This window comes from Triturus cristatus, chromosome 11 (assembly GCF_964204655.1).
Source record: "Triturus cristatus chromosome 11, aTriCri1.1, whole genome shotgun sequence".
NCBI lineage: Eukaryota > Metazoa > Chordata > Amphibia > Caudata > Salamandridae > Triturus > Triturus cristatus.
This window is the reverse complement of record NC_140594.1, coordinates 321,066,210-321,090,431: the sequence shown is the minus strand read 5'-3', so window position 1 is coordinate 321,090,431 and position 24,222 is coordinate 321,066,210. Positions and strand designations below refer to the sequence as shown.

The 24,222-nt window shown below is 48.4% G+C and overlaps 1 protein-coding gene across 3 annotated transcripts in view; it reads left to right on the top strand.

Moving 5' to 3' along the window:
* The window catches only part of VSIG10 (V-set and immunoglobulin domain containing 10), a 239,837-nt gene that overhangs the window by 142,422 nt on the left and 73,193 nt on the right, over positions 1-24,222 (top strand). For 2 of the 3 annotated variants that reach the window (XM_085634496.1, XM_085634497.1), the window contains exon 3: positions 16,906-17,211. The exons of the other annotated variant lie outside the window; for it this stretch is intronic. In XM_085634496.1, coding sequence (XP_085490622.1) covers positions 16,906-17,211 — 306 coding nt within the window. The remainder of the gene's footprint in view (positions 1-16,905; positions 17,212-24,222) is intronic. 3 annotated transcript variants of the gene reach the window in all.

The window sequence follows — 24,222 nt, the reverse complement described above, 5'->3', positions numbered from 1 at the left end:
GTCTCGCAGGTGCAGGTTCCCCAGCCACCCAGGATGCAGAACATACAGCAGGGAGCTCGGACTTATTTGCAGATGCCCATGTTCGAAGTGGGAGAGGAGAGGGATGCAGATTTGCTGGCGCAGTTAAGTCTAGGTCAGGATGATGATTGCATACTTAGGGCCATACTAGAGGTAGATCAGAGAGGACCCTTTGTAGAAGCAGAACTCGATGGACGCCCTACCACCTTTTTGGTAGATACGGGGGCTACCAGGTCAACCATAAGATCAGCAGTAGTTCCGGGGGTAGCCCTTTCTGGAGAAAGTATACAAGTGGTTGGAGTGGCGAATAAGAGACTAGTTAGCCCCTTGACAGAACCGATTCCAGTCAGGATAGGGAACTTTAGGGATCGACATCAGTTCGTGGTGTGCGATTCTAGTCCTGTTTGTCTGTTGGGAAGAGATTTATTGTGTAAGCTCAATTGCACAATCTACTGTACCCCGAGGGGAGTAGAGGTACAGACAAGAGATGATGACGCGACCTTTAAGGTTGCAAATCAGCGGGTGTGCGTGGAAATGTACCCGGCTTTGACGGTGGAGGAGCTTCCACCGGATTTGAGGGAGTCTGTATCGACCGATGTGTGGGATCTAAGCGGAGAGGAGATCGGCTTAGTCAGGGGAGTGGAACCAGTGAAGATACAGGTTAAGCCAAACGCGGAATTCCCGAGAACACCTCAGTATAAACTGTCGCCTGAAACGATTGCTGGGATCAAACCTGTGATCGAGTATATGATTAGGCAGGGAATACTGGTGGAGATCATGGGTAGTCCATGTAACTCGCCCATTATGGGATTGCAGAAACCAAGTGGGAAGTTCAGGATAGTGCAAGACCTGCGGAAAATAAACGACATAGTTGTTCCATGTTGTCCAGTGGTACCGAATCCATCTGTGATACTGTTCCAGATCCCATGCGAAGCTGGATGGTTCACAGTGATTGACTTGTGTCAGGCATTCTTTTCGATTCCCCTGCATGAAGAGAGTAGATTTCTTTTTGCATTTAGGCTAGAGAATCGTATATTAACGTGGTGCCGTATCCCACAGGGGTATACGGAGAGCCCATCGATTTTCAATCAGCTCTTAAAGAAGAATCTTGAAGGTCTTGTGTTGCCGAAAAACTCTGTTTTGATGCAATACATTGACGACCTGCTTGTCGCGTCAGAGACAGAAGACGCTTGCAGGGTCGATACCATTGCGTTGTTGAATTTCCTGGGAGAGAATGGTCACAAGGTGTCTCCAAACAAGCTGCAATACTGTTTACCTGAGGTACAGTGTTTGGGGCACAGAATCGAGAAGGGTAAAAGGAAGGTGTCTCCAGATCGCATTGATGCGATTCTGAGAATGCCAGTTCCCTCGACGCAGAGGGAAGTCAGAATGTTTTTGGGAATGGTGGGCTATTGCCGCCAGTGGATCCCAAACTTTTCCTTTGAAGCTAAGCCTTTACAGCGGCTGACGCGAAAGGATGTAAGTGATCCGGTACCATGGGACGACGACTGTTTGAAATCATTTCTGAGGCTGAGAGAAGCCTTATGTAGCGCTCCTGCGTTGGGAATGCCGGATTATAACAAGGCATTTGCATTGTTCTGCTGCGAAAGAGAAGGTTGCGCATTAGCAGTGTTAACCCAGAATCATGGAGGTGTCCGTAGACCAGTTGCTTATTTCTCGGCTACTTTAGATCCAGTAGCCTCTGCGTTGCCCGGATGTATCAGATCCGTTGCGGCAACAGGTGTCAGCATCGAGAGATGTGAGAGCATTGTGATGGGGCATCCTCTTACTGTACATGTGCCACATTCTGTTGAACTGTTGATGACTAGGACTAAAACACAGCACCTCACGAATAATAGGCTGACTCGTTATGAGCAAGTTATCCTTGCAGCCGATAATGTGACATTGAAGAGGTGTGCTGTTTTAAATCCTGCTACATTGTTACCTGTTCCAATTATAGATGATAATGAAGATTGTGAGGACCATGATTGTCTCGACGTTACGGAACTATGCACCAAACCGAGACCTGACATTGTCGATGAACCGCTCCCAGTGTCAGATGAGATTTTCTTTGTGGACGGTTCATGTTTAAGAGACAGTGTCGGTCGATTGAGAGCAGCGTTTGCTGTATGCACCATCACGGGTGTGGTTGAAGCCGCTTGTTTAGAAGGAGTACACCCCGCGCAGGTGGCTGAGCTCATTGCTCTGACTCGTGCCTGTTTGGCAGCGGAAAAGATCCGTGTAACTATTTACACGGACAGCCAGTATGGGTTTGGTGTGGTTCATGACTTCGGACAGCTATGGTCCCAGAGAGGGTTTATGACGTCTTCAGGTTCTCCCATAAGAAATGGTGATCATGTACGGAAACTGTTAAAAGCATTGCAAGGTCCTGATGAAATTGCTGTTGTTAAATGTGCTGCACACACGAAGGGAAGTGATTTTGTCTCGTTGGGAAACAACTACGCTGATGAAGTAGCCCGATTTTGTGCAGAACAGGGATGCAACTTCACTGAGACCCACATTGAGGAAACTGGGGAGGAGGTGGTGTACGGTCAGATGTTAGCAATGGCAGACTCATGGGAGGAACTGAAACAGCTTCAGGAAGGGGTCTCGGATCAGGAACGCGACAGCTGGATACGAGCTGGATGTGAGAAGGGAGATGTGGATATATGGGTTTCGAATGATGGACGAGCAGTGTTGCCGGAAAGTTTGTTGAATCCCATGGCGAGGTTGATACATGGTGCTGTACATCTGGGTAGGGATGCCATGATGAGAGTGTTTCGTCAGACTTGGTACAACCCAAAGTTTCGTGCAGTGGCTGAAACTGTGTGCCAGAGGTGTGTCACTTGTCAACAGATGAATGTAGGGAGAAGAACTGCTGTGACGTTAAGCCACATAGGGAGGTCAGGGGGACCTTTCAATAGGATGCAGTTGGATTTTGTCGAAATGCCGAAGTGTAATGGGTTGAGGTACATATTAGTGATAGTATGTGTCTTTTCCAGGTGGGTGGAGGCATACCCTACACGCAGATGTGACACACTCACAGTAGCGAAACTATTATTGCGAGAACTCATTCCAAGGTACGGGTTCCCGACGTCCTTTGAATCGGACAGAGGAACTCATTTCCACAGCGAAGTTATGAAGTTGCTTTGTGCCGCTTTGAATATAGATCAGAAGTTACACTGTAGCTATAGACCAGAAGCTTCAGGGATAGTGGAGCAGGTGAATGGAACTCTGAAGGCTCGGATGGCGAAAGTGTGTTCGTCTACGTCTCTGAAATGGCCTGATGCATTACCTTTGGTCCTTATGAGCCTTCGAAGTGTGCCTGATAGAAGAACTGGGTTGTCACCCCATGAAATCCTCATGGGAAGAGCGATGCGTTTGCCTGCAATACCTGCTACTGCTCTGATAAATATCACTGATGATATGATCCTGGACTATTGTAAAGGCCTTGCTGACGTGGTCCGTTCTGTGTCTCAGCAGGTGCAGACAGCAACGGTTCCAGCTGCGAGTGACAGGTGCCACGACTTGGACCCAGGCGATTGGGTCCTAGTCCGAAAGCACGTGAGGAAGAGTTGTTTGGATGCTAGGTGGCGTGGCCCTTTCCAAGTGATTCTTGTCACGAACACAGCCGTCAAGTGTGGAGGTTTACCGAACTGGGTGCATGCTTCTCATACCCGTAGAGTTCCAGCACCCTTGGAAGATACAGCCCCTCTCGAGAACCAAGATCCCAGTGAGCCGACAGAGCCTCCTGAGAGGGCCAGTCAAGCTGTAAGGGTTGCTGAAGCGGCTGATGGTGCACTGAATCGAGTTGGGGAAGAACGTGAAAGAAGTACTGACCCAGAAACCGGCGAAGGAGCGAGAGGTGCAGTGGGTAGTACAGAATCAAGTTCTGCCGAAGAAGAGGAAGTCAGTGCACAGGGTATCGGAGAGAAGACCGGAGGTGCCACCGAAGCAGAAAAGGTTTGGCCCGCAAGGCAGAACCGGGTAAACCTGAGGTTGGCTCCAGACACAGACCTTGCACCAGTTTCGGAAGAACCAGAAGAAGAATCAGGAGACGAGGAGAATCCTCAAGGTAGTGTGAGGAGGTCCAAGAGAACTCGAGTGCCAAGTCGGAAGTACGCTTCACCAGAGTGGGCATACCAAGTGACTGATGCCAGGGTTACCGAGCACGGGAAGATTGAGGTCGATGACATTGGTCAACAGTTGTCAGGTCTGCCAGTTTGTCAGTAGCGCCCAAGCCAATAACCCGCCACTAACCTGCAATGTAGAATCCAGCAGAGACGATAGATGAGAAGGTCCCTGACTCCCAAAAACCTACTCCCCAGCAGCGGAAGGTAACCTAACTGCGTGAGATCAGGTCTGTGGGAAAAAAGGGAAGTGGATAACATAAATAGATGAGGCCAGGGAAAGGGACTCTCCAGGATGAAGGTCGGGGTTGTAATCTCCTCTGGGAAGATAAGTACCTGCAGACATGGGACGAGAGAGAGAGAACCGGTTAACAGGAGACTTCTCTCTATATAATGTGGTGAAGGCACAGGACTACGCCTACCCGCCTGAAAGGAGATGTCTGAAATTACCTTTCTTCTTGCGGAACTCTCCCTTAACTGCCTTTAGCCGCACACACCCTTTCCTGGGTTACTCCACAGTCCCCTACTTCAATGTCACTAGAAAAGCACTAGGTCTTCGGGAGTGATACTCTCTCACCCCCACAAGCCAATGACGGAATGGGTCCAACCGGGAGCCCTCCGTAAGTGCACTGTCACAACGAAAAGTAAAGTTCGAAATAACCAATGTTAATCCCTTCCTCGGGACTTCGTGGATACTTTCCAATTGCGAGGCAGGACGGCAATGAGGCACTAGTGTCCGTGTCTACATTACACCGACCCCACCATGTCCAGGCAAAGAGGGAACAAGTAATCCGGGATATACAATGTCTCTCACGGTGTCAACAAAGTTATGTTGACGAAGCAACACTCGTGGCTTACCAGAATAGCTGAAGAATATACCGTCCCAATTACCTCGGCGTCTCGCTCGCCGCTGAATCGGGCTGGCTTCCTCGGAAACGCGGGACACGGCCCGTCACAGGGAAGGCTGCTGAAATGCTTCTCGGCTTCCTCGGGAACGCGGGACACGGCCCGTCACAGGGATGGCTGCTGAAATGCTTCTCGGCTTCCTCGGGAACGCGGGACACGGCCCGTCACAGGGATGGCTGCTGAAATGCTTCTCGCTGGAATCCGGCGGGGAACACCTTCCGCCACAAACATCCACAAGCTCTCTGATTGACAAGCACCGTCCGCTTCCCGCGGAAGTGCTTATATAGACAGGGTCGTCGGATGCGCCCCAGTGCATGCAGGGATTTGTAGTTCGTGAATTCCTGACATCGGGAAAACGCGGAAACACTCCCGGTTTCCTGACAAGGGGCATAATCGGTGAGACTGCTGGCGATTGTTACAGTACCCCTTCTCAAGGACCGACGACTCGGCGGTCGACCCGGTTTACCTGGGTTTTCTTCATGAAACCGTTCTACCAGCTCTGGGCAATGCAAATGCTCCTCCGGTTCCCAGGTTCTCTCTTCCACCCCAAAACCTTCCCAGTCCACGAGATATTGCACCCTCCCCCGGACCAACTTGGAATCCAGGATTTCTCGCACCTCATACTCCTCCTGACCCTCTATCTCTAGGGGCAGCGGTTTTGCTGGTAATCTAGTGCTGGGGAGACAGGGTTGAAGAAGAGAGACATGGAAGACAGGGTGGAGTTTCCAGGCCCTAGGTAAGGACAGTCGCAGGGCTACTGGGTTGATGATTTCTTCTACACTATAGGGTCCCACGAATCTGGGCTTAAATGTATTCACTCCCCTTAAGTGTCGATTTTTTGTCGACAGCCACACCTTGTCCCCCACCTGATACTCGGGTTCTCTTGTTCTCTTTCTGTCTGCATAGGTCTTTTGAGTGGCCTGGGCATCTGCTAGATTTTGTTTAGCTTCTGTTAATACGGCCCTGAGGTGTGCATGATGTTCTTGGATACTGGGTACGGGGGTTTTGACTGGCCATTCAAACGGGAGCATGTTGGGGTGATGACCATAATTACAATAAAACGGGGAACAACCCAAGGTGGCATGTGTGGCGTTGTTGTATGCGAACTCCGCCATCCATAACAAGGTAGGCCAGTGTATGGCATTTTGCAAAGAAAAGCAACGGAGATATTGTTCCATGGTTTGATTTAGGCGTTCTGTTTTGCCATCTGTTTGGGGGTGGTAACTGGATGAAAGACGCGCATCGATGTCCAATGTTTTGCAGAGAGCCTTCCAAAAACGGGAGGTGAATTGTGTCCCCCTATCAGTAATTAAGACATTCGGTATTCCATGAGCTCGGATCACATGCTGTAGAAAAACCCCAGCTAGTTCCTGGGATGTGGGTAACCGTCCCAAGGCAATGAAGTGACCCATCTTGGTCAAATGATCAATCAGCACCAATATCACTGTCTTCCCATCGCTGGGGGGCATTTCAACTACAAAATCCATTGATATTGTGTGCCATGGTCGTGGGGGAATAGGCAAGGACCGTAGTAGCCCTACTGGTTTCACATGTCTGGCCTTGCCTTGCACACAAATAGCACAATTCTTCACGTAGTCATGAATGTCTTTTCGCAGGTCTGGCCACCAAAAAGATCGTTCCACACAAGCGATAGTCTTATAGGTTCCGAGATGTCCGCCCAAAACAGAGTCGTGAGCCCATTGCAAAACCTGCTGCTGTTGACTGGGATGAGGAATGTACAGCGCCTGGTAGCGATAGGCCAACTCCTCAACTTCCGACCTGATTTCGGGTTCTTCTTGAATCCAGGCTTGCACGTCGACCTCTGCTAACGACACCTTCACATCTTCGAGGAAGTCGGAAGAGGTGAGAAGAGCTATTGTAGGTCGGGGTTGCTTGTTCTCGGTGATTATACACGGTGGTGGATCTACGTTCGGGGAGATGTTGTTGTCTGCTTCTCCCAAGCGAGAAAGGGCATCCGCTTTCCCGTTTTGGGGTCCAGGCCGGTATTTGATAACGAAATCGTAGTCCGAGAAGAACAAGGTCCAGCGTAATTGACGAGGGGTCAGAGCTCTGGCTGTCTTCAGAAACAACAAGTTCCTATGATCCGTGTAAATCTCTACCGTGTGCTGCGCCCCCAGGAGGTAGTGTCTCCATTCCTCACACGCTCTCTTTATAGCCAGGAGTTCCTTGTCTGAGATGGTGTAATTGACTTCACACGGAGTAAGTTTTCGGGAATAGAACGCAACAGGATGTATTTGTCCTGTTTCAGGATGACGCTGAGATAGTACCCTTCCCACGGCGTGTTGTGAAGCGTCCGTTTCCAGTATAAACGGGAGCCGTGTATCAGGATGTCGTAGGATGGGGGCTTGAGTGAATTTGTCCTTTAGCTCCTGGAAGGATCGCGCAGCTTCCTCTCCCCACCTGAAAGGAACGTTTTTTCGTAGCAAACCAGAGATGGGGCGGATCACCTTTGAAAAATCCTGGATAAAGCGCCGATAAAAGTTGGCAAACCCAAGGAAGCTTTGCACAGCCTTGATATTCTGGGGAGTAGGCCATTGAGTGATGGCTTCTACCTTAGAGGTTTCCATTTGAAATCCTTGGGCGTTGATGATGTATCCCAAAAATGCGACCTCCTGAACATGAAAGAGGCACTTCTCTAGTTTAGCATACAGAGAATGTTGTTGTAATCTTGCTAACACCGCTTTAACATGGGTTAGGTGTTCCTGGTATGTTGCTGAATGTATTAGGATATCATCTATGTATACTACACAGAAGGTATCCAAATAACCCCGCAGTACTTCATCCATGAAAAACTGAAAAGCCGCCGGGGCGTTGCAGAGCCCGAAGGGCATCACCCGGTACTCAAAAAGACCGAACTTAGTTCTGAAAGCGGTCTTCCACTCATCTCCTTTACGAACTCGGACAAGGTGGTAGGCTCCTCGGAGATCAAGCTTGGTAAAGTATCTTGCCCCTTTTAACTGGTCCAACAGTACCGGTATGAGAGGGAGTGGGTACCGGTTCTTGATGGTTATCCTATTCAATGCACTGTAGTCAATACACGTCCTCAATTCTTCGCAGTCCTTCTTCGGAATGAAGAAAAGAGGCGAAGAAGCGGGAGAGGAGGAATGTCTGATGAATCCGGAGGCCAGATTATCCTCGCGGTATTTCTTGAGATAAAGGGTTTCCGGCTCAGTCAAGGAGTACACTCTACTGCAGGGAATGGGTGCCCCTGGTATCAACTCAATGCGGCAATCGTACTCTCGATGAGGCGGAAGGGTAGTTGCCTTTTGTTTATCGAAGAGATCGCGATACATGCCGTAGTCTTCCGGCAGGGTGCTGGAGCGACTGGACTGTTCTGACTCGCAGGCAAGCGCTAAATAAGCAGCCGGTGTTTCCCCTGCTTCAGGATCCTCACTGTCTAGACTTTTGCAATGTTCTTGGCAATACACGGAGGCCAACTTCACCGTGCGCTCTGCCCAACTGATGTCAGGGTCGTGTAAGGTCAACCACGGTACTCCTAGGATTAGACGAAATTGAGGGGCGTCTATGAGGTCGAACTGGATATACTCGTGATGGTCTGGCTTGATAGTCATTCTCAGAGGCAGTGTCCGATATGTCACCGGTCCGGAAGAAAGGGCTGTTCCGTCTACTGTCTTGACATGCTCCGGAATCTCTTTCATTTCGTGGGAGATCCCCAATTGCCGGGCAAACTCCTGGTCTATGTAGTTTCCTGTGGCTCCAGAATCCAACAGCGCATCTACTTCCAACATGTTCTGGGGCGTGAGCCACAAAGACACCCCGATATTCAGATGGGCAACAGCTGCTTGCAGGGTATTGGCTATTACCGATGAGATCATGACACTAGGAACGTCCAAACCAGAGACCTCAACCTGATTTGGACATTTTAGTTTTCCGTCGGTTCGTCCAGTTTCATAGCAGCATGTACTCGAGACACTGGGGTTTTGCTACCGATTGGCGTCCGAGCACGGCACTCTCGTATGAAGTGGCCGCTCTTGCCGCAGTAGAGGCACAGTTTCATTTTTCGTCTTTTTTCTCTCTCTTCTGGGGTGAGAGGGCCTCGAAGACCTCCTAGTTGCATGGGTTCCACCCCCTCTGGGGATTTAGGTGGTTCTTCCGGGACGTTCCGTGGCCGAGTATAGGAAAATCGGTTTTCCCCTCGGTTCTTATCCCCTTTTCTCTCTAGGAGACGATGATCCAATTGGACGGTTAAGTCGATCAGTTCTTCACACGTTTGTGGCAGTTGCACAACTTGGGCTAGTACATCTTTGAGCTCCCCTCTGAGTCCTTGATAAAACAGGGTTAGTCTTTTGTCAGGGGGCCACTCGGTCTCCACCACCAACCGATTGAACGTTGTTATGTAGGACAGCAGGTCTTGTGATCCCTGTCGTAAGGTGAGTAATTCACGATCCAGTGACAGCATGTGGGATTTCCTGTCAAACAGTTTCCGTAAGGCCAAGCAGAATTCCGTGAAATTATGGAGGACTGGATCGTTTCTTTCCATCAGAGGGATGGTCCAACTGGCTGCGTTGCCCCCCATATAAGACATCATAAATGCCGTTTTAGCTGCGTCTCCCTGAAATACTGTAGGTTTGCAGAGAAAATGAAGCCTACACTGATTTAAATAGGTCTCGAACTTTTTTGGATCCCCATAAAAGCGTTCAGGTGGGGCTAACGGAATGCTGGTATTCTGTACCACGTGAACCGTAGGAACCGTGTCTGCAGATGCGTGGGAATGAGGGGTGGTGAAAAAGCCCCCTACAGGAGACGGGTTAGTGGAGGTAGAGACAGGAGGGGGCAAGGTTGCTGGTCTAATGTACGAACTCTCCCCCTGACCCCTGCGAGAAAGACCTGCCACTTCTCTCCTCAAGGAGCTTACTTCTCTCTGGATGTTCTGATTTTCTTGTCGGGATGTCTGAACCTCTTGCTGTAGAGCCGTCAGGCTGTCCAGCAGAGAGGTGAGCACTACACTGGTATCCATCGTCTGGGCTGGGCGGAAACGTGGGCTTGTCAATCTGTCAGGTCTGCCAGTTTGTCAGTAGCGCCCAAGCCAATAACCCGCCACTAACCTGCAATGTAGAATCCAGCAGAGACGATAGATGAGAAGGTCCCTGACTCCCAAAAACCTACTCCCCAGCAGCGGAAGGTAACCTAACTGCGTGAGATCAGGTCTGTGGGAAAAAAGGGAAGTGGATAACATAAATAGATGAGGCCAGGGAAAGGGACTCTCCAGGATGAAGGTCGGGGTTGTAATCTCCTCTGGGAAGATAAGTACCTGCAGACATGGGACGAGAGAGAGAGAACCGGTTAACAGGAGACTTCTCTCTATATAATGTGGTGAAGGCACAGGACTATGCCTACCCGCCTGAAAGGAGATGTCTGAAATTACCTTTCTTCTTGCGGAACTCTCCCTTAACTGCCTTTAGCCGCACACACCCTTTCCTGGGTTACTCCACAGTCCCCTACTTCAATGTCACTAGAAAAGCACTAGGTCTTCGGGAGTGATACTCTCTCACCCCCACAAGCCAATGACGGAATGGGTCCAACCGGGAGCCCTCCGTAAGTGCACTGTCACAACGAAAGTAAAGTTCGAAATAACCAATGTTAATCCCTTCCTCGGGACTTCGTGGATACTTTCCAATTGCGAGGCAGGACGGCAATGAGGCACTAGTGTCCGTGTCTACATTACACCGACCCCACCATGTCCAGGCAAAGAGGGAACAAGTAATCCGGGATATACAATGTCTCTCACGGTGTCAACAAAGTTATGTTGACAAAGCAACACTCGTGGCTTACCAGAATAGCTGAAGAATATACCGTCCCAATTACCTCGGCGTCTCGCTCGCCGCTGAATCGGGCTGGCTTCCTCGGAAACGCGGGACACGGCCCGTCACAGGGAAGGCTGCTGAAATGCTTCTCGGCTTCCTCGGGAACGCGGGACACGGCCCGTCACAGGGATGGCTGCTGAAATGCTTCTCGGCTTCCTCGGGAACGCGGGACACGGCCCGTCACAGGGATGGCTGCTGAAATGCTTCTCGCTGGAATCCGGCGGGGAACACCTTCCGCCACAAACATCCACAAGCTCTCTGATTGGCAAGCACCGTCCGCTTCCCGCGGAAGTGCTTATATAGACAGGGTCGTCGGATGCGCCCCAGTGCATGCAGGGATTTGTAGTTCGTGAATTCCTGACATCGGGAAAACGCGGAAACACTCCCGGTTTCCTGACAAGGGGCATAATCGGTGAGACTGCTGGCGATTGTTACAACAGTGTCCCGCTCCAGAGGGTGGAAGTGTTGCTGAAAGTTCCGGGATTGGAGATCGAAGGAATTTTGACGATTCATATTCCAAGTCCGCCATTCCTGAGTGTCATTCGGGGTATGATCTTGGACAATTTAGAGTTCCCGACGTTCACAGCAGTGCCAGATCCACAAGAACTGATCATCCTTAAGCTCGAAATATTGCAGGGAGTCCTGGAACTGTTGGGGCCAGCGCTTATGTTAGATTGATTTGAGAAGGTTGCAAGCAGAGAAGAAGATAACCTAGATCCGAGCAGTAGAAGAACAAAATTAGGGATTTTTCCGTTATAGAACGAAGAAAAGTTAGGGAGGTTTGCCTAAGTTCACGAAAGAGACATTAATGAGAAGGAGACATACCCTTTCAGAGACTGTATTGGACACTGAGTACATTCCGAAGATGGCAGATCCTGCAAACCCACATCGTAGGGCTAAACTGATAATAGGCACATTGATAGGAGTTGTGGTAGTCACCATATTTGCGGTAGTGATAAGTTCATACATGGTGGCTCACAGGCAAGAGGGGAAGGTTCAGGGAGCACCCACACCTATTACCCCAGGGCAGAGTGGTGTCAGTATTAGAGAGCAGGAAATATCGAAGTTGAGGGATGATCGCAGACTCCACATGGATTTGTCGAAGGGTGATTTCAAGCTTAACGCGTGGTTGCTGTATGAGTATGTTGATGCGATGGATGTGAAGGATTGCTATGTGTGTATGCAGTTGCCTGCTTCAGTGGATGAAGGTATCAAGTATCATCATCTCCCATTGACATATGGGATTTCTTGTAGTTTATTGCTCAGTTTATTTTATGACAGGAGACAGTTCGAGTATTTCTTTTCAAATTTTGATACGGTACTTCCTGAGGTACCAGCAATCAAGCATTTGAACAAATATGATTCTAATAAGAAAGAGGACAGACTCCTGAAGTATTTTAGACCGACTATGAAGTTGGATACGGCGCATGCTCACAGGAATAACCTGACATGTGCGGTATCTGAAATAGAGAAGAAATTCATAGATCAAGTAGAGGACAGATACAGACAGTTGACCCAGACACGACACACCGGAGATAGTCCAGTAGATTGGACAGACGAAGAGAGGGCTCACAGATCCAAAGGGAGTTCTGGACCAATAGCGTTAGATGAGGTACAGAGAGGGAATTTGTGTATTGGACGGCCTCAATCCGATACGGATAAGGTCTACGTAGGACATAGCACTTGTTCTCAGACCTTCACCGTGGAGGCTTCTGCTAAGAATTTTATGGTAGGTCCAGTAGAGGTAATTCCGACAGTATATTATGTATGTGGGAAGAATGCTTATGTCAGGCTACCCGCAAATTGGTATGGCATATGCTATTTGGCTATCATATTCCCGAAGATTTATCACACAGAGGATTTGGAGTTGTTAGAGACGAAGCGACAGTCTAGGAAACGTAGGGCTACAAACGCCGGTGCAGTGATTGGGGACATATACGGAGCAATGATACCTAGTATGGGTGTGGTGTTGAATGACGTGAAGATCAGGAGGTTGGCGACTGTAGTTGATGAGTTGTCTATGAACACGGCGAGGTCTTTGTTGTTGGTGGCTGGAGAGATGTTGTCGATACGGAATATGGTTATGCAGAATCGCCTTGCTTTAGACGTGTTATTAGCCAAAGAAGGCGGAGTCTGCAAATTATTGAAGGTTCAGGAATGCTGTACATATATTCCAGACAACACGAAGGAGATAGGGAAGTACATAGACAACATCACGACTATTCACAAGGAGATTATGGATTTGACGGAGGAGAATGTGTGGGAGAAGATTGGATTAGGATTTGGAAGAGTGGGAACTTGGTTTGCGAATCTGGGAAGAGGATTTCTGGGATCAGTGTTGAAGCCGATCATCATTGCTGTGGTTTGTGTGATTTGTTTGTGGGGATGCGTGAAGGCATGGAAGTGGTATCAAGGAGGCAAAGTTGAAAGAGCTCTTAAGGCAAACGAGAAAAGGATGGCGAAGCTCCAGGAGCAGCAATATGAGAGTCTTAAGCGACTAGAGGGAGTTCGACATGGCAATGTCATGACTAGCGCGGTTTAAATCAGTCCTAAAGAAGGGAAATGTAATGGTGTGATGACGGATGTCATCAAAGGGGGGAACTGATGTAGCGCTTAAAAGTTTGAAAATTGTAGGGGTGCGTTATATTCACTGTTAGTCGGCACCCGCATATAACCAAATGTGTACTCAGGTATTTTGTGTGCAGTGTATTACGAATTGTATAACCTATATCGATTTTAATAGAAGTGCCAGCTATGTACAAGCACATTGTAAATGTATTAGAGAAATGTATAGAGTTTAGCTTACATGAGAAGTAATGTGGTGTTAGAAATGTGTAGCCTAGACTTCGTGTCTGTAGACTGTTTAGTTTGACCACACATGAAAGAAAGACGTAAATGTCAAGACTGTGATTTAAACATGCTTGTGTAACCGAAGTAGTGGCCAGAATTCGCATATATCGTTGAGGCGAAAGGCCTGGTATTTTCTTATGTTGGCCAAGGGCAATAGGCCAAAAGGGATTTATCTCAGTAGAGGTTTTTAGGCTGTAGTAAATTGCAACTTAAAAGATGTGAAGAATGTCTGCCTTGCATGATCTCACCCCAGGTGCAAGGACAGTTGCTCGTTAGTAGAGAAGCTCTTTTCACAATTTGACTTATGTAGTAAAAGCCAGACATGGGAGTGTATTGGAATGTGCCAATCGTAACTCCTAGTGCGGATGGCGTCTGGGACTCAAGGCCAACCGATGGACGATGGAACTGGACAGCGCTCTGTGGAAAATTTCTGAAAGTCGACCCCGCAGAAGAGGAGGCGCAAAGGGCGTGTTCTGGGACTTGGGGTTCTGTATTAGGGACAGCGCCCCGAGGGTGGAGGCAGATCAGAGCAGCCCAGAGCAGAGGACGGCTAGGCGAAGGGATAGAGGGGGCAACTTAGACCAAGCTCTCTAAGTGAAGACTTCTTAGGAAGTTTCACTCTGACACCTTTACCTGATGAGGGTCTCAAGGGATTGCTAAGTAGGGATGTCACCTAGTGCAGAGTAGGGACAGAGATGGTATGGTTCAGTGTCCCTAGTATCGACATTTGCTTGGTGGTGTTCTACCTCATGCTTTTAGAGATTGTACTTTTAGTTATTTTTAGCCGTATGGGGATTCTTCGTAGAGTAGCATTTGTGTTAGTGCCTATGTACTTGTTGTGCCTCGTATTGAGGACTTTGTATCTTCAAATCTTTATGCTGATAATAAAAATCAGAGAGCCAAGAGATTAAGTCTCGAGTCCTTGATTATGGCAAATTGCGGACAGTAATTTTGATAATTGTGTTTTTCCCTCCACGCTATTGGGCAAGTAAAAAGTTCCATCTGACCAGAGTGGGTTCCAGTAGATAATTGCGAGATACTAAAATGGGCCGGAGCAAACTTTAGTGTGGAACGTTGGCATACCAACCTCCCAAAGATCCCAATTAGTCTTTTCAGCACAGGTGGGGCCTCGACTGTACAAAGCTTTAGTGGAAATATAATTTCATGCTACAAAACCTTGCCTGCTGGATACACAGGGGGCAACTAGGTCTACACATGGGTGGGTCCTCCATTTAAGCACTACAGTGCCATACTGAGCAGAAGATAAACACATTGAGGAACAGTTTTCTGCATATCCTCGACCTTTGAGTACCATCTCTACCTGCAAGAGAGATCTCTGAACTCAAATATTTCCTAAGCGTGATGGTAATTTGACAAGTAGGTCCTGATTTAAAGTTAAAGGACCAAACTCCAAATCGGATCTTTAATATGTAGATGTAATTTTTATTGGCTTTTATTTTTGTCCAAGCCTAGACACACTCATCGGTCTAGTTGTTTTTTTAAAGAAATTTTTGTCATCCCATCTATTTGAGAAAAAATAGGTTTTTGAAGTATCTTTTTTAGCATGTTTGCAGTCCAGAGTTTTTTGCTAGGTCTGAACTATGTTTGAAGATTTACTGTTTTGATGTGTCCTAACAAAATTGTGAATTTTCTTGAACCACGTTTAAACACCCCAATTTTTAGCATATTCTCCTTTAAATTCTATTGAATCCTCACTCTGTATGCATATCAGTTGCTGATTGTAATCAGTCATAGTCATATTTGTGTGAATAAGGTTTACCCGAAAGGGGGTTTCTTTGTTTTGAAGATGTTAATGTTGTATTTTCATGTATCTGGTACACCCCACCACCTCTTACAGAGATTGCCTTCGGCTGGACCAACCTACAGGGGTAAGGGGCAATTAAGGATGCCTTGTTGAAGCCTTGTTGTTAACCTCGCAGTAGCTTGGCATACATAGCATGTCACATACTCATCTCCTCTTTTGTTTTCAGCGAGACTGCATGCCTTTAGCACTGTCTCTTTAGATAGACATTTTCCTGTGAAAAAGTGCAGTTAGCTGTAAGCTGCACATTCTTTCGTTCTACTATTATCTTTCTGCTGTAAGTGATTCTAAAATATGAAAAAGGTATCCTGTCACATGATTTGTTCTAACTTGTATTTTCCATTACAGATTGGTCACATCTGCAAAACGGACCAGTGATATCATGAAAGTTAGGGTACCATACGTTTTATGAACTGATTGTGCCAGTTCACTAAAAGTTATCAGAACCAACAGTGTAATAGTTTGGATTCCTACAGTGTGTTTTCTTAGCTTTCTCCACGAGAACTATCTAGTCTTTCTTCCGTGCTCTGGGCCGGACTGGGAACACATAGCAGCCCTAGCAACTCAGCTGGACCGGCCCGGGAAGGGGAGCTAGCTATAAGCACTGCTGCCGAATTAGCACTGCAGCAGGGTGCTTTAACACTCCTGCCGCTTTTGTTACAGGGGCTGATATTGCAGCACTGCTGCAAAACCGGCCGCCAGTAACTAAACTGGCCGCCACCGCTCGGAAACTGTCCGCCAACGTTCCGTCCCACTGGGAAAATGCCCGGTGTCTGCTACTGCCAGTCCGGCCCTGTCTGTGCTTCCAAACTGTTCTCCATCTTTGTTACTGCTGTAAAATCGTCTTAGCCAAAGATTGATGCCAGCAGTATTGGAGCACAGGCTCTATTGCCTTTTTCCTCAATAATCTCCGTCTTGGTTTCAGAGTGATAAACTAGAAACCTCCCATCTTTGAATTATTCTCCTGCCCAGTTCCTTGGAGGGTCTCTCATGCCTTGTCACCCTGGACTATTGACCATTCACAAGCTGGTTTAGCAATTTTATGCTCGAATGCAGGGTCAAATTTTCCATGCATGCTAACGAAACTGGTGTTCTTACCCGATTAAGAGGAAGACCAGAAAACTAAATCTTTATATTTCAAAGAATGTTTGTCAGAAGTAAAATGTTGGCCAACCAGCTCTTGCTCGGACTCGCCCAATATTTAGATTTCCTACAAATGAACTAACTTTTGGAAGGATACATTCTGGCTAGACACATCAGCGATTGTGATGAAAGTGTATAACAGTGCCCACAGTTTTTTCTTATGGCTTTGTTTTTTCTACTTCAATCGTAGTTGGTCCCAGAAATACCACTGTGAGCCTCTCGCCTTCCAGGATCCTACCCAATGGCACATTTTATGCTCCCATGAACTCTATTATTCAGTTTGCCTGTGCAACCAACTCATATCCAGATCCCAGCATGGCTTGGGTGTTCTCCCAACTCGGGTCCCCACCAGAGACCTTCGCCAGTGCAAACAACACCTTTCTGAACTTCACCCTGCTGCAAATACCTCCCTCCTACCAGGGAAACTACTCGTGTTTTGTGAGAAACTGGCTCAGCCTGAAGACGCAGAAACAGACTGTTGAATTGCTGGTGTATGGTGAGTAAGATAGCAGGTTGCAATGCTAAGGTAATGACACCAATTAATCAATCAGTCAATTAATCAATTAATCAAATACGTTTGATGTATGTAGCTTTACAAAGCTAGAGACTTTATAATGTGTAAAAATAAAGATTCTGAAATATACAAAACGTGTTGTTAGTGACTCTTAGGGAGGTCACTTAACTCCTTCATTTATTTACCACACAGAGCACATTCCTACAAACTATGTACCAAATCATCATTGACAGCCACCTCACAACTATCTTTATTTGGAAACTAAGATGTCAAAAGGATTAAAACAGATCATGATCAAAATTTCTTTTGTGGAACGGCCTATTTATCTACCGACATTATATTAAATAGTCTGGTAAAGAAGGGTTTGACACTAATTTGTTATAAATGATGTAGCTGCTCCAGAATCCAAAATCAATTTAGAGACCCAATAACTTTCTTCATTTTCTTAGCGCTGCTGTTGTCATCTGACAAAAGATGTTATTATTTGTGGGATTCTATATTAACTCCTCAGCTTTACAAATCTCCACTGGACATTTTGTTAATTTGAAAGCAACTTTTCAGGCCTTTTTGCAAATTTTACTTCATGTATAACATTAATGGATGGTCCCAATTTTCCTAATTGTTCTGCCGAAGGCGGCACAATCGGTATTTGTTTAAGCCTTTTTGCCTTGTGTTTTGTTTCCTGTTTTTTTCAAGCCCTACATTCTCATTAATGCTCTCCAAAGTAGAGCTTTTTGCAGATTTTTTTATTTTGACTGGTGTTTATTTTTTCAGGAATATTTTCACAGATTGCCTCTGATACTTACATTTAAAACGTTTCAGTGCATTTGCTGTTACCAGTGACTTCTCAGTTTGCAAATTGTATAGGTTTTTTCCCGATCCAAGTTTAAAAAACAAGTACTAGCTGCATAATAAGGAGATACCCTTTGCAGCTGTTTGCCATTTAATAACTGCATTCCAATTAATAACAATAATAGTTTTTTTTCTTTCAGTTGTTTGACTTTAAAGCGTTAAATTCAATTGGCCCCGATTTTCCACTGGGATAGATTTGTTTTCCCTCTAAACATTCCATCTATTTAATAAGTGCTGTAATCTGAAAGTAAAATAAAGACTCTCCCGCACATGGTGACACAATTGTTGGCTGTCTTCACACTTGCATGTAAGTGCACTTGTACAATCCTCTGGCAAGTCGGACACAAAAAAGGCTGAAGAAAACGGAGCCAAAATACAGCCCTTCTTCAGTCCAAGTTTCATTTTATTTTTTATAGACTGAAATCAGTTTTCTTCTTGGTCAAGTGGTGTATGTAACTGTACAATATTCGTCAGTTATGCTTTATCCATCCCCTGTCTAGGTTTAGTAACAGAAATGATCACCTCTCTTCATGAACAGTCCATTCAACACTTAATACACACGTGTATCTAACTTTATAAAATTCTTACCAAATATAAAAATAGAAAATGTTAAGTTTGGTCTCTACCCTTTTATATTAAGCCATCCAATGCCTCTGCTATACCAAAATGCTCCTCGCGAAATGTCAACATCACTTGTGGTATGAAACACTATGCCCCAACCTGCATACCTCCAGCCTTCTATCCACCAGCTCCAGTGGCGTAGTTGACAATTGCCCCCCGTGGCTGTCCATGCGGCTATATGTAAGAGGGGATTGGGCTGGCGATACCTGCGGTGGCAGCCCCACAGCTGTGTGTAAGAGCAGGTGGTGTTGGGGGGGGGGGGGGTGCTGGTGATTCCTCATGTAAGAGTGGTGGGGGAGGGAGGCCGCCGCCCCCAACACTCGTGCTGCCCGGGGCAGACCGCCCCCCCCCTTGCTACGCCACTGACCAGCTCACAGAACTGTCTAATATACTGTTTTACTTTTACTTTTCCGTTGCAACCTAAGCATCACTTAGTGTTCTCAGTTGTTTCCTGTAAGAATGCATAGTAGCACGCATAGACCAACTTTCTTTACTCCCTCTTATGTACCTGTCTCTTCGGTGAGCGCATACCCCTGACCATGTTGTTTGGCACCTTTATTCTCAAAAAACAATCTCTTCCAAGCCAACATGACTAATTGGTTTAGGTATTTACTAAAGGATTAATACTTTCCAGATCCCTCACTGAGGGAATACCATTCACTGTATTGCAATTTTTTTTCTAGAAACGGTTTCAGAAACCCAAATGTAATGAGAATTATGAAGCACTGCATGCTATTAGCAGAGCTTTGACTCTAGTCTGCAAGTGCTTTTATGGAGCCTGCAGATTCCACACCGGCCTTTAATCTGTGGGGCGTTGTGATCACTGTCATGCATTTTTGGTGTCATTAAATATTCCACCCAGGGAAACTAATTGCCAGGGGCTCTTCCAGCGAGAGATGTCTAGCGCTAAATTCATCTACTCCTGCAGGGCACGTTGTACAGGCGGGTGCGGCTGCATTTCAAACACTTGAAAGGTCATGTATGCATATTTAGGTGTGGTAAATATCCGGTCTCGTGTCAGAATTCTTACATGAATTTTAGGAATGAATGTTAATGTACATTATTTGAAACTAAGGGTTATGACAACTTTTCCAAAAACATACATCTTAGCCAGGCAGATTTGAGAAATGTTTCTGAAAAGCAGCATATATTTTACGAAGTGTGCGTTCCTCCAGTCGTGCTTTTCATCCAGACATACGTGCACTAGGGATTCTGCAGGGTGGGGGGAAGAGGAGAACAGGTCGGGGGCCAGGTAGGAAAGGACACAGAGAAGCAAAGACTACCACTAGACCTTATTGGAAAACAAGGAGCAGCAGGGGCTACGTTTTCTATTTAGGGTATGAGTTCTGGTACTTGTAATTTGTTAATTTAGAGCCAAGACGCCCCTTTGTGCGTGATATGCTCAGGGTGGGGGCCAATCAGTACGCATGCAAGCCACATACAATAGGAGACAGTCATGGCATACACAAAAGGGGAGCCAGTACACAGGCTCCCAACTTGGATACAATTAGAACAAATTGTACCCCAGGACGATTATCCAGCTGCCACCAACCAGTATCGCGTCATGGCCTGTTTATGGGCGTGGGAGACACTGGCCTTAACTTAGTACTGCTTTGAGAGGACCATATCACCCAAGGGAGTCTAGTAGTATGTAAGTGAGCAACAAACAGTCATGCGGAGCACCGTCGGGGGAGGGCTCTGCATGCATTAATGTGGAGTACCTGTGAGGGGTTGCTCTGCATGCATTCATGTGGAGCACCTGTGAGGGGCTGCTCTGCATGCAGTCATGTGGAGCACCTGTGAGGGGCTGCTCTGCATGCATTCATGTGGGGCACTTGTGAGGGGATGCTCTGCATGCATTAATGTAGAGCACCTGAGAGGGGATGCTCTGCAGGCATTCATGTGGGGCACCTGTGAGGGGATGCTCTGCATGCATTCATGTGGGGCACTTGTGAGGGGATGCTCTGCATGCAGTCATGTGGAGCATCTGTGAGGCAGTGCTCTGCATGTATTCTTGTGGAGCACCGTCTGGGGGGCTCTGCATGCATTAATGTGGAGCACCTGTGAGGGGGTGCTCTGCACGCATTCTTGTGGAGCATCTATCAGGAGGTGCTCTGCATACATTCATGTGGAGCACCTGTGAGGGGGTGCTCTGCATGCAGTCATGTGGAGCACCTGTCTGGGGGTGCTCTGCTTGCATTCATGTGGAGCATCTGCCAGGGGGTTCTCTGCATGCATTAATGTGGAGCATCTGCCAGGGGATCTCTGCATGCATTAATGTGGAGCACCTGTCTGGGGGTGCTCTGCTTGCATTCAAGTGGAGCACCTGTGAGGGGGTGCTCTGCATGCATTCATGTGGAGCACCTGTGAGGGGGTGCTCTGCATGCATTCGTGTGGAGCATCTATCAGAGGGTGCTATACATGCATTCCTGTGGAGCATCTATGAGGGGGTGCTCTGCATGCAGTCATGTGGAGCATCTGCCAGGGGGTGCTCTGCATGCAGTCATGTGGAGCACCTGTGAGGGGGTGCTCTGCATGCAGTCATGTGGAGCATCTGCGAGTGGGTGCTCTGCATGCAGTCATGTGGTGCACCTGTGAGGGGGTGCTCTGCATGCAGTCATGTGGAGCACCTGTGAGGGGGTGGTCTGCATGCAGTCATGTGGAGAACCTGTGAGGGGGTGCTCTGCATGCAGTCATGTGGAGCACCTGTGAGGAGGTACTCTGCATGCATTCATGTGGAGCACCAGTGAGGGGGTGCTCTGCATGCAGTCATGTGGTGCATCTGCCAGGGTGTTCTCTGCATGCATTCATGTGGAGCACCTGTGAGGGGGGCTCTGCATGCAGTCATGTGGAGCACGTGTGAGGGGGTGGTCTGCAGGCATTCATGTGGGGCACCTGTGAGGGGATGCTCTGCATGCATTATTCGTGTGGAGCACCTGTGAGGGGATGCTCTGCATGCAGTCATGTGGAGCATCTGTGAGGCGGTGCTCTGCATGTATTTGTAAGGAGCCGGAGGACACGGAAAGGCGGAAGTGTGGCAGCCCGACAAACGATGGATTAGACAGACCGGAAACGGCCCGCGGTCTAGTGGTGCGCGGGAGGCGTGGGGACGGCAGTCCGGAACTTGAAAGAGGGGAGAGCGGAATCAGGAAGACGGGCAGCAGCAGCGTGGAGGAGGAGCCCGGCGGAGGAGAGAAGACGGCGAAAGTACAAGTGACCTGGAGGGAGGAGGACAGCGAGCGCGGAAGGAGAGACGGAGGCGGCGAGGACGGAACCAGGAGGAGAACGAGATCGGAGACGGCAGGCAGCACCGGAGAGAGAGCCACGGAGGACGCGGCCCCAACAGAGAGAGAGTACACTACTTCCAAGCCCGGCGGCCTAGAAAGAGGAGAGGACGCCCCGGGTCCGACTGCCGCGGCCCGCTTCACGGGTCGTGGCCTCAGGCAAGTGCCATTGCGGGTGTCTTTTTGGTGGGGCTGCTGGGGACCCGGAGTGTAAACAAAACACGGAGGCGGTGGCACGAAGTCCCAACCCCTCACCATCACTTCCTTCCTACCCTAGCCTTTTTCCCCCGTTTCCCTCACAAACAACCGGTGAAGGTGGCACAAAATCCCTGTAATAGACCTCAGAGCCTAACCCAGACGTATCTTTCTTTTTCTTTCTTTTGGCTTCCCCGGTTCTTGGTCTCCTGGAGAGAGAGAGAGCACACCCCGCAGAAAGAGAGAGGAAGACCAAAACCCCTGCAAGGAAAGGACGAAGTTCTAGGAACGCCTATTCCCCTTCAAGTCCCAGGCGGTGAACTATTGGTTTCCGTGGAGACAAAATCCGTTTTTCTTTAACTACAACCCTTGTCAGATCCTGCCTCCCCGCCTGTGTGACACGCAATAAAACGGTCTATAAAGAGCAACCTCCGGATACTGCCTGGTTTCTGTTCCAAGCCATAGGCCACTAGAAAGAAGTCCCTACAAAGTGGTGTCAGAAGTGGGATACTAGTGTGCAGAATCATGTCACAGCCCGTGCCTATAGAGGATGTGCTTACCCAGTTGGCCGAAGGCCAAAGACACTTGCAGTTGGTGTTCGAACAACAGTTACAGTATTCTTGTGGAGCACGGTCTGGGGGGGCTCTGCATGCATTAATGTGGAGCACCTGTGACGGGGTGCTCTGCATGCATTCTTGTGGAGCATCTATCAGGAGGTGCTCTGCATACATTCATGTGGAGCACATGTGAGGGGGTGCTCTGCATGCAGTCATGTGGAGCACCTGTGAGGGGGTGGTCTGCTTGCAGTCTTGTGGAGCACCTGTGAGGGGGTGCTCTGCATGCAGTCATGTGGAGCACCTGTGGGGGGTGCTCTGCATGCATTCATGTGGAGCACCTGTCTGGGGGTGCTCTGCATGCATTCTTGTAGAGCATCTATCAGGAGGTGCTCTGCATGCATTCATGTGGAGCACCTGTGAGGGGGTGCTGTGCATGAATTTGTGTGGAGCACCTGTGAGGGGGTGATTTGCATGCAGTCATGTGGAGCACCTGTGAGGGGATGCTCTGCATGCAGTCATGTGGAGCACCTGTGAAGGGGTGTGAGGGGGTGCGCTGCATGCAGTAATGCGGAGCACCTGTGAGGGGTGCTCTGCAAGCAGTCATGTGGAGCATCTGCCAGGGTGTTCTCTGCATGAATTCATGTGGAGCACCTGTGAGGGGGTGCTCGGCATGCATTAATGTGGGGCACCTCTGAGGGTGTGCTCAGCATGCATTCATGTGGGGCACCCCTGAGGGGGTGCTTGGCATGCATTCATGTGGGGGACCTCTGAGGATGTGCTTGGCATGCATTCTTGTGGGGCACCTCTGAGGGTGTGCTTGGCATGCATTCATGTGGGAGACTTCTGAGGGTGAGCTCGGCATGCATTAATGTGGGGGCACCTCTGAGGGTGTGCTCAGCATGCATTCATGTGGGGCACCTCTGGGGGTGAGCTCGGCATGCATTACTGTGGGGCACCTCTGAGGGTGTGCTTGGCATGCATTCATGTGGGGCACCTCTGTGGGTGAGCTCTGCATGCATTAATGTGGGACACCTCTGAGGGTGTGCTCGACATGCATTCATGTGGGGCACCTCTGAGGGTAAGCTCGGCATGCATTAATGTGGGGCACCTCTGAGGGTGTTCTCGGTTCATGTGGGGCACCTCTGAGGGTAAGCTCGGCATGCATTAATGTGGGGCACCTCTGAGGGTAAGCTCGGCATGCATTAATGTGGGGCACCTCTGAGGGTAAGCTCGGCATGCATTAATGTGGGGCACCTCTGAGAGTGTCCTCGGTTCATGTGGAGCACCTGTGAGGGGGTGCTCGGCATGCATTCATGTGGGGCACCTCTGAGGGTGTGCTCGGCATGCATTCATGTGGGGCACCTGTCAGGCGGTGCTCAACAGTGCAAAAAAAATATCATAAGAAAGACGTCTAATGTCCCTCTCAAATGTGTGATCAGTTATCCAGAAACCCTGATTTCCTTAGAGGTCTTTGAAGCTATTTT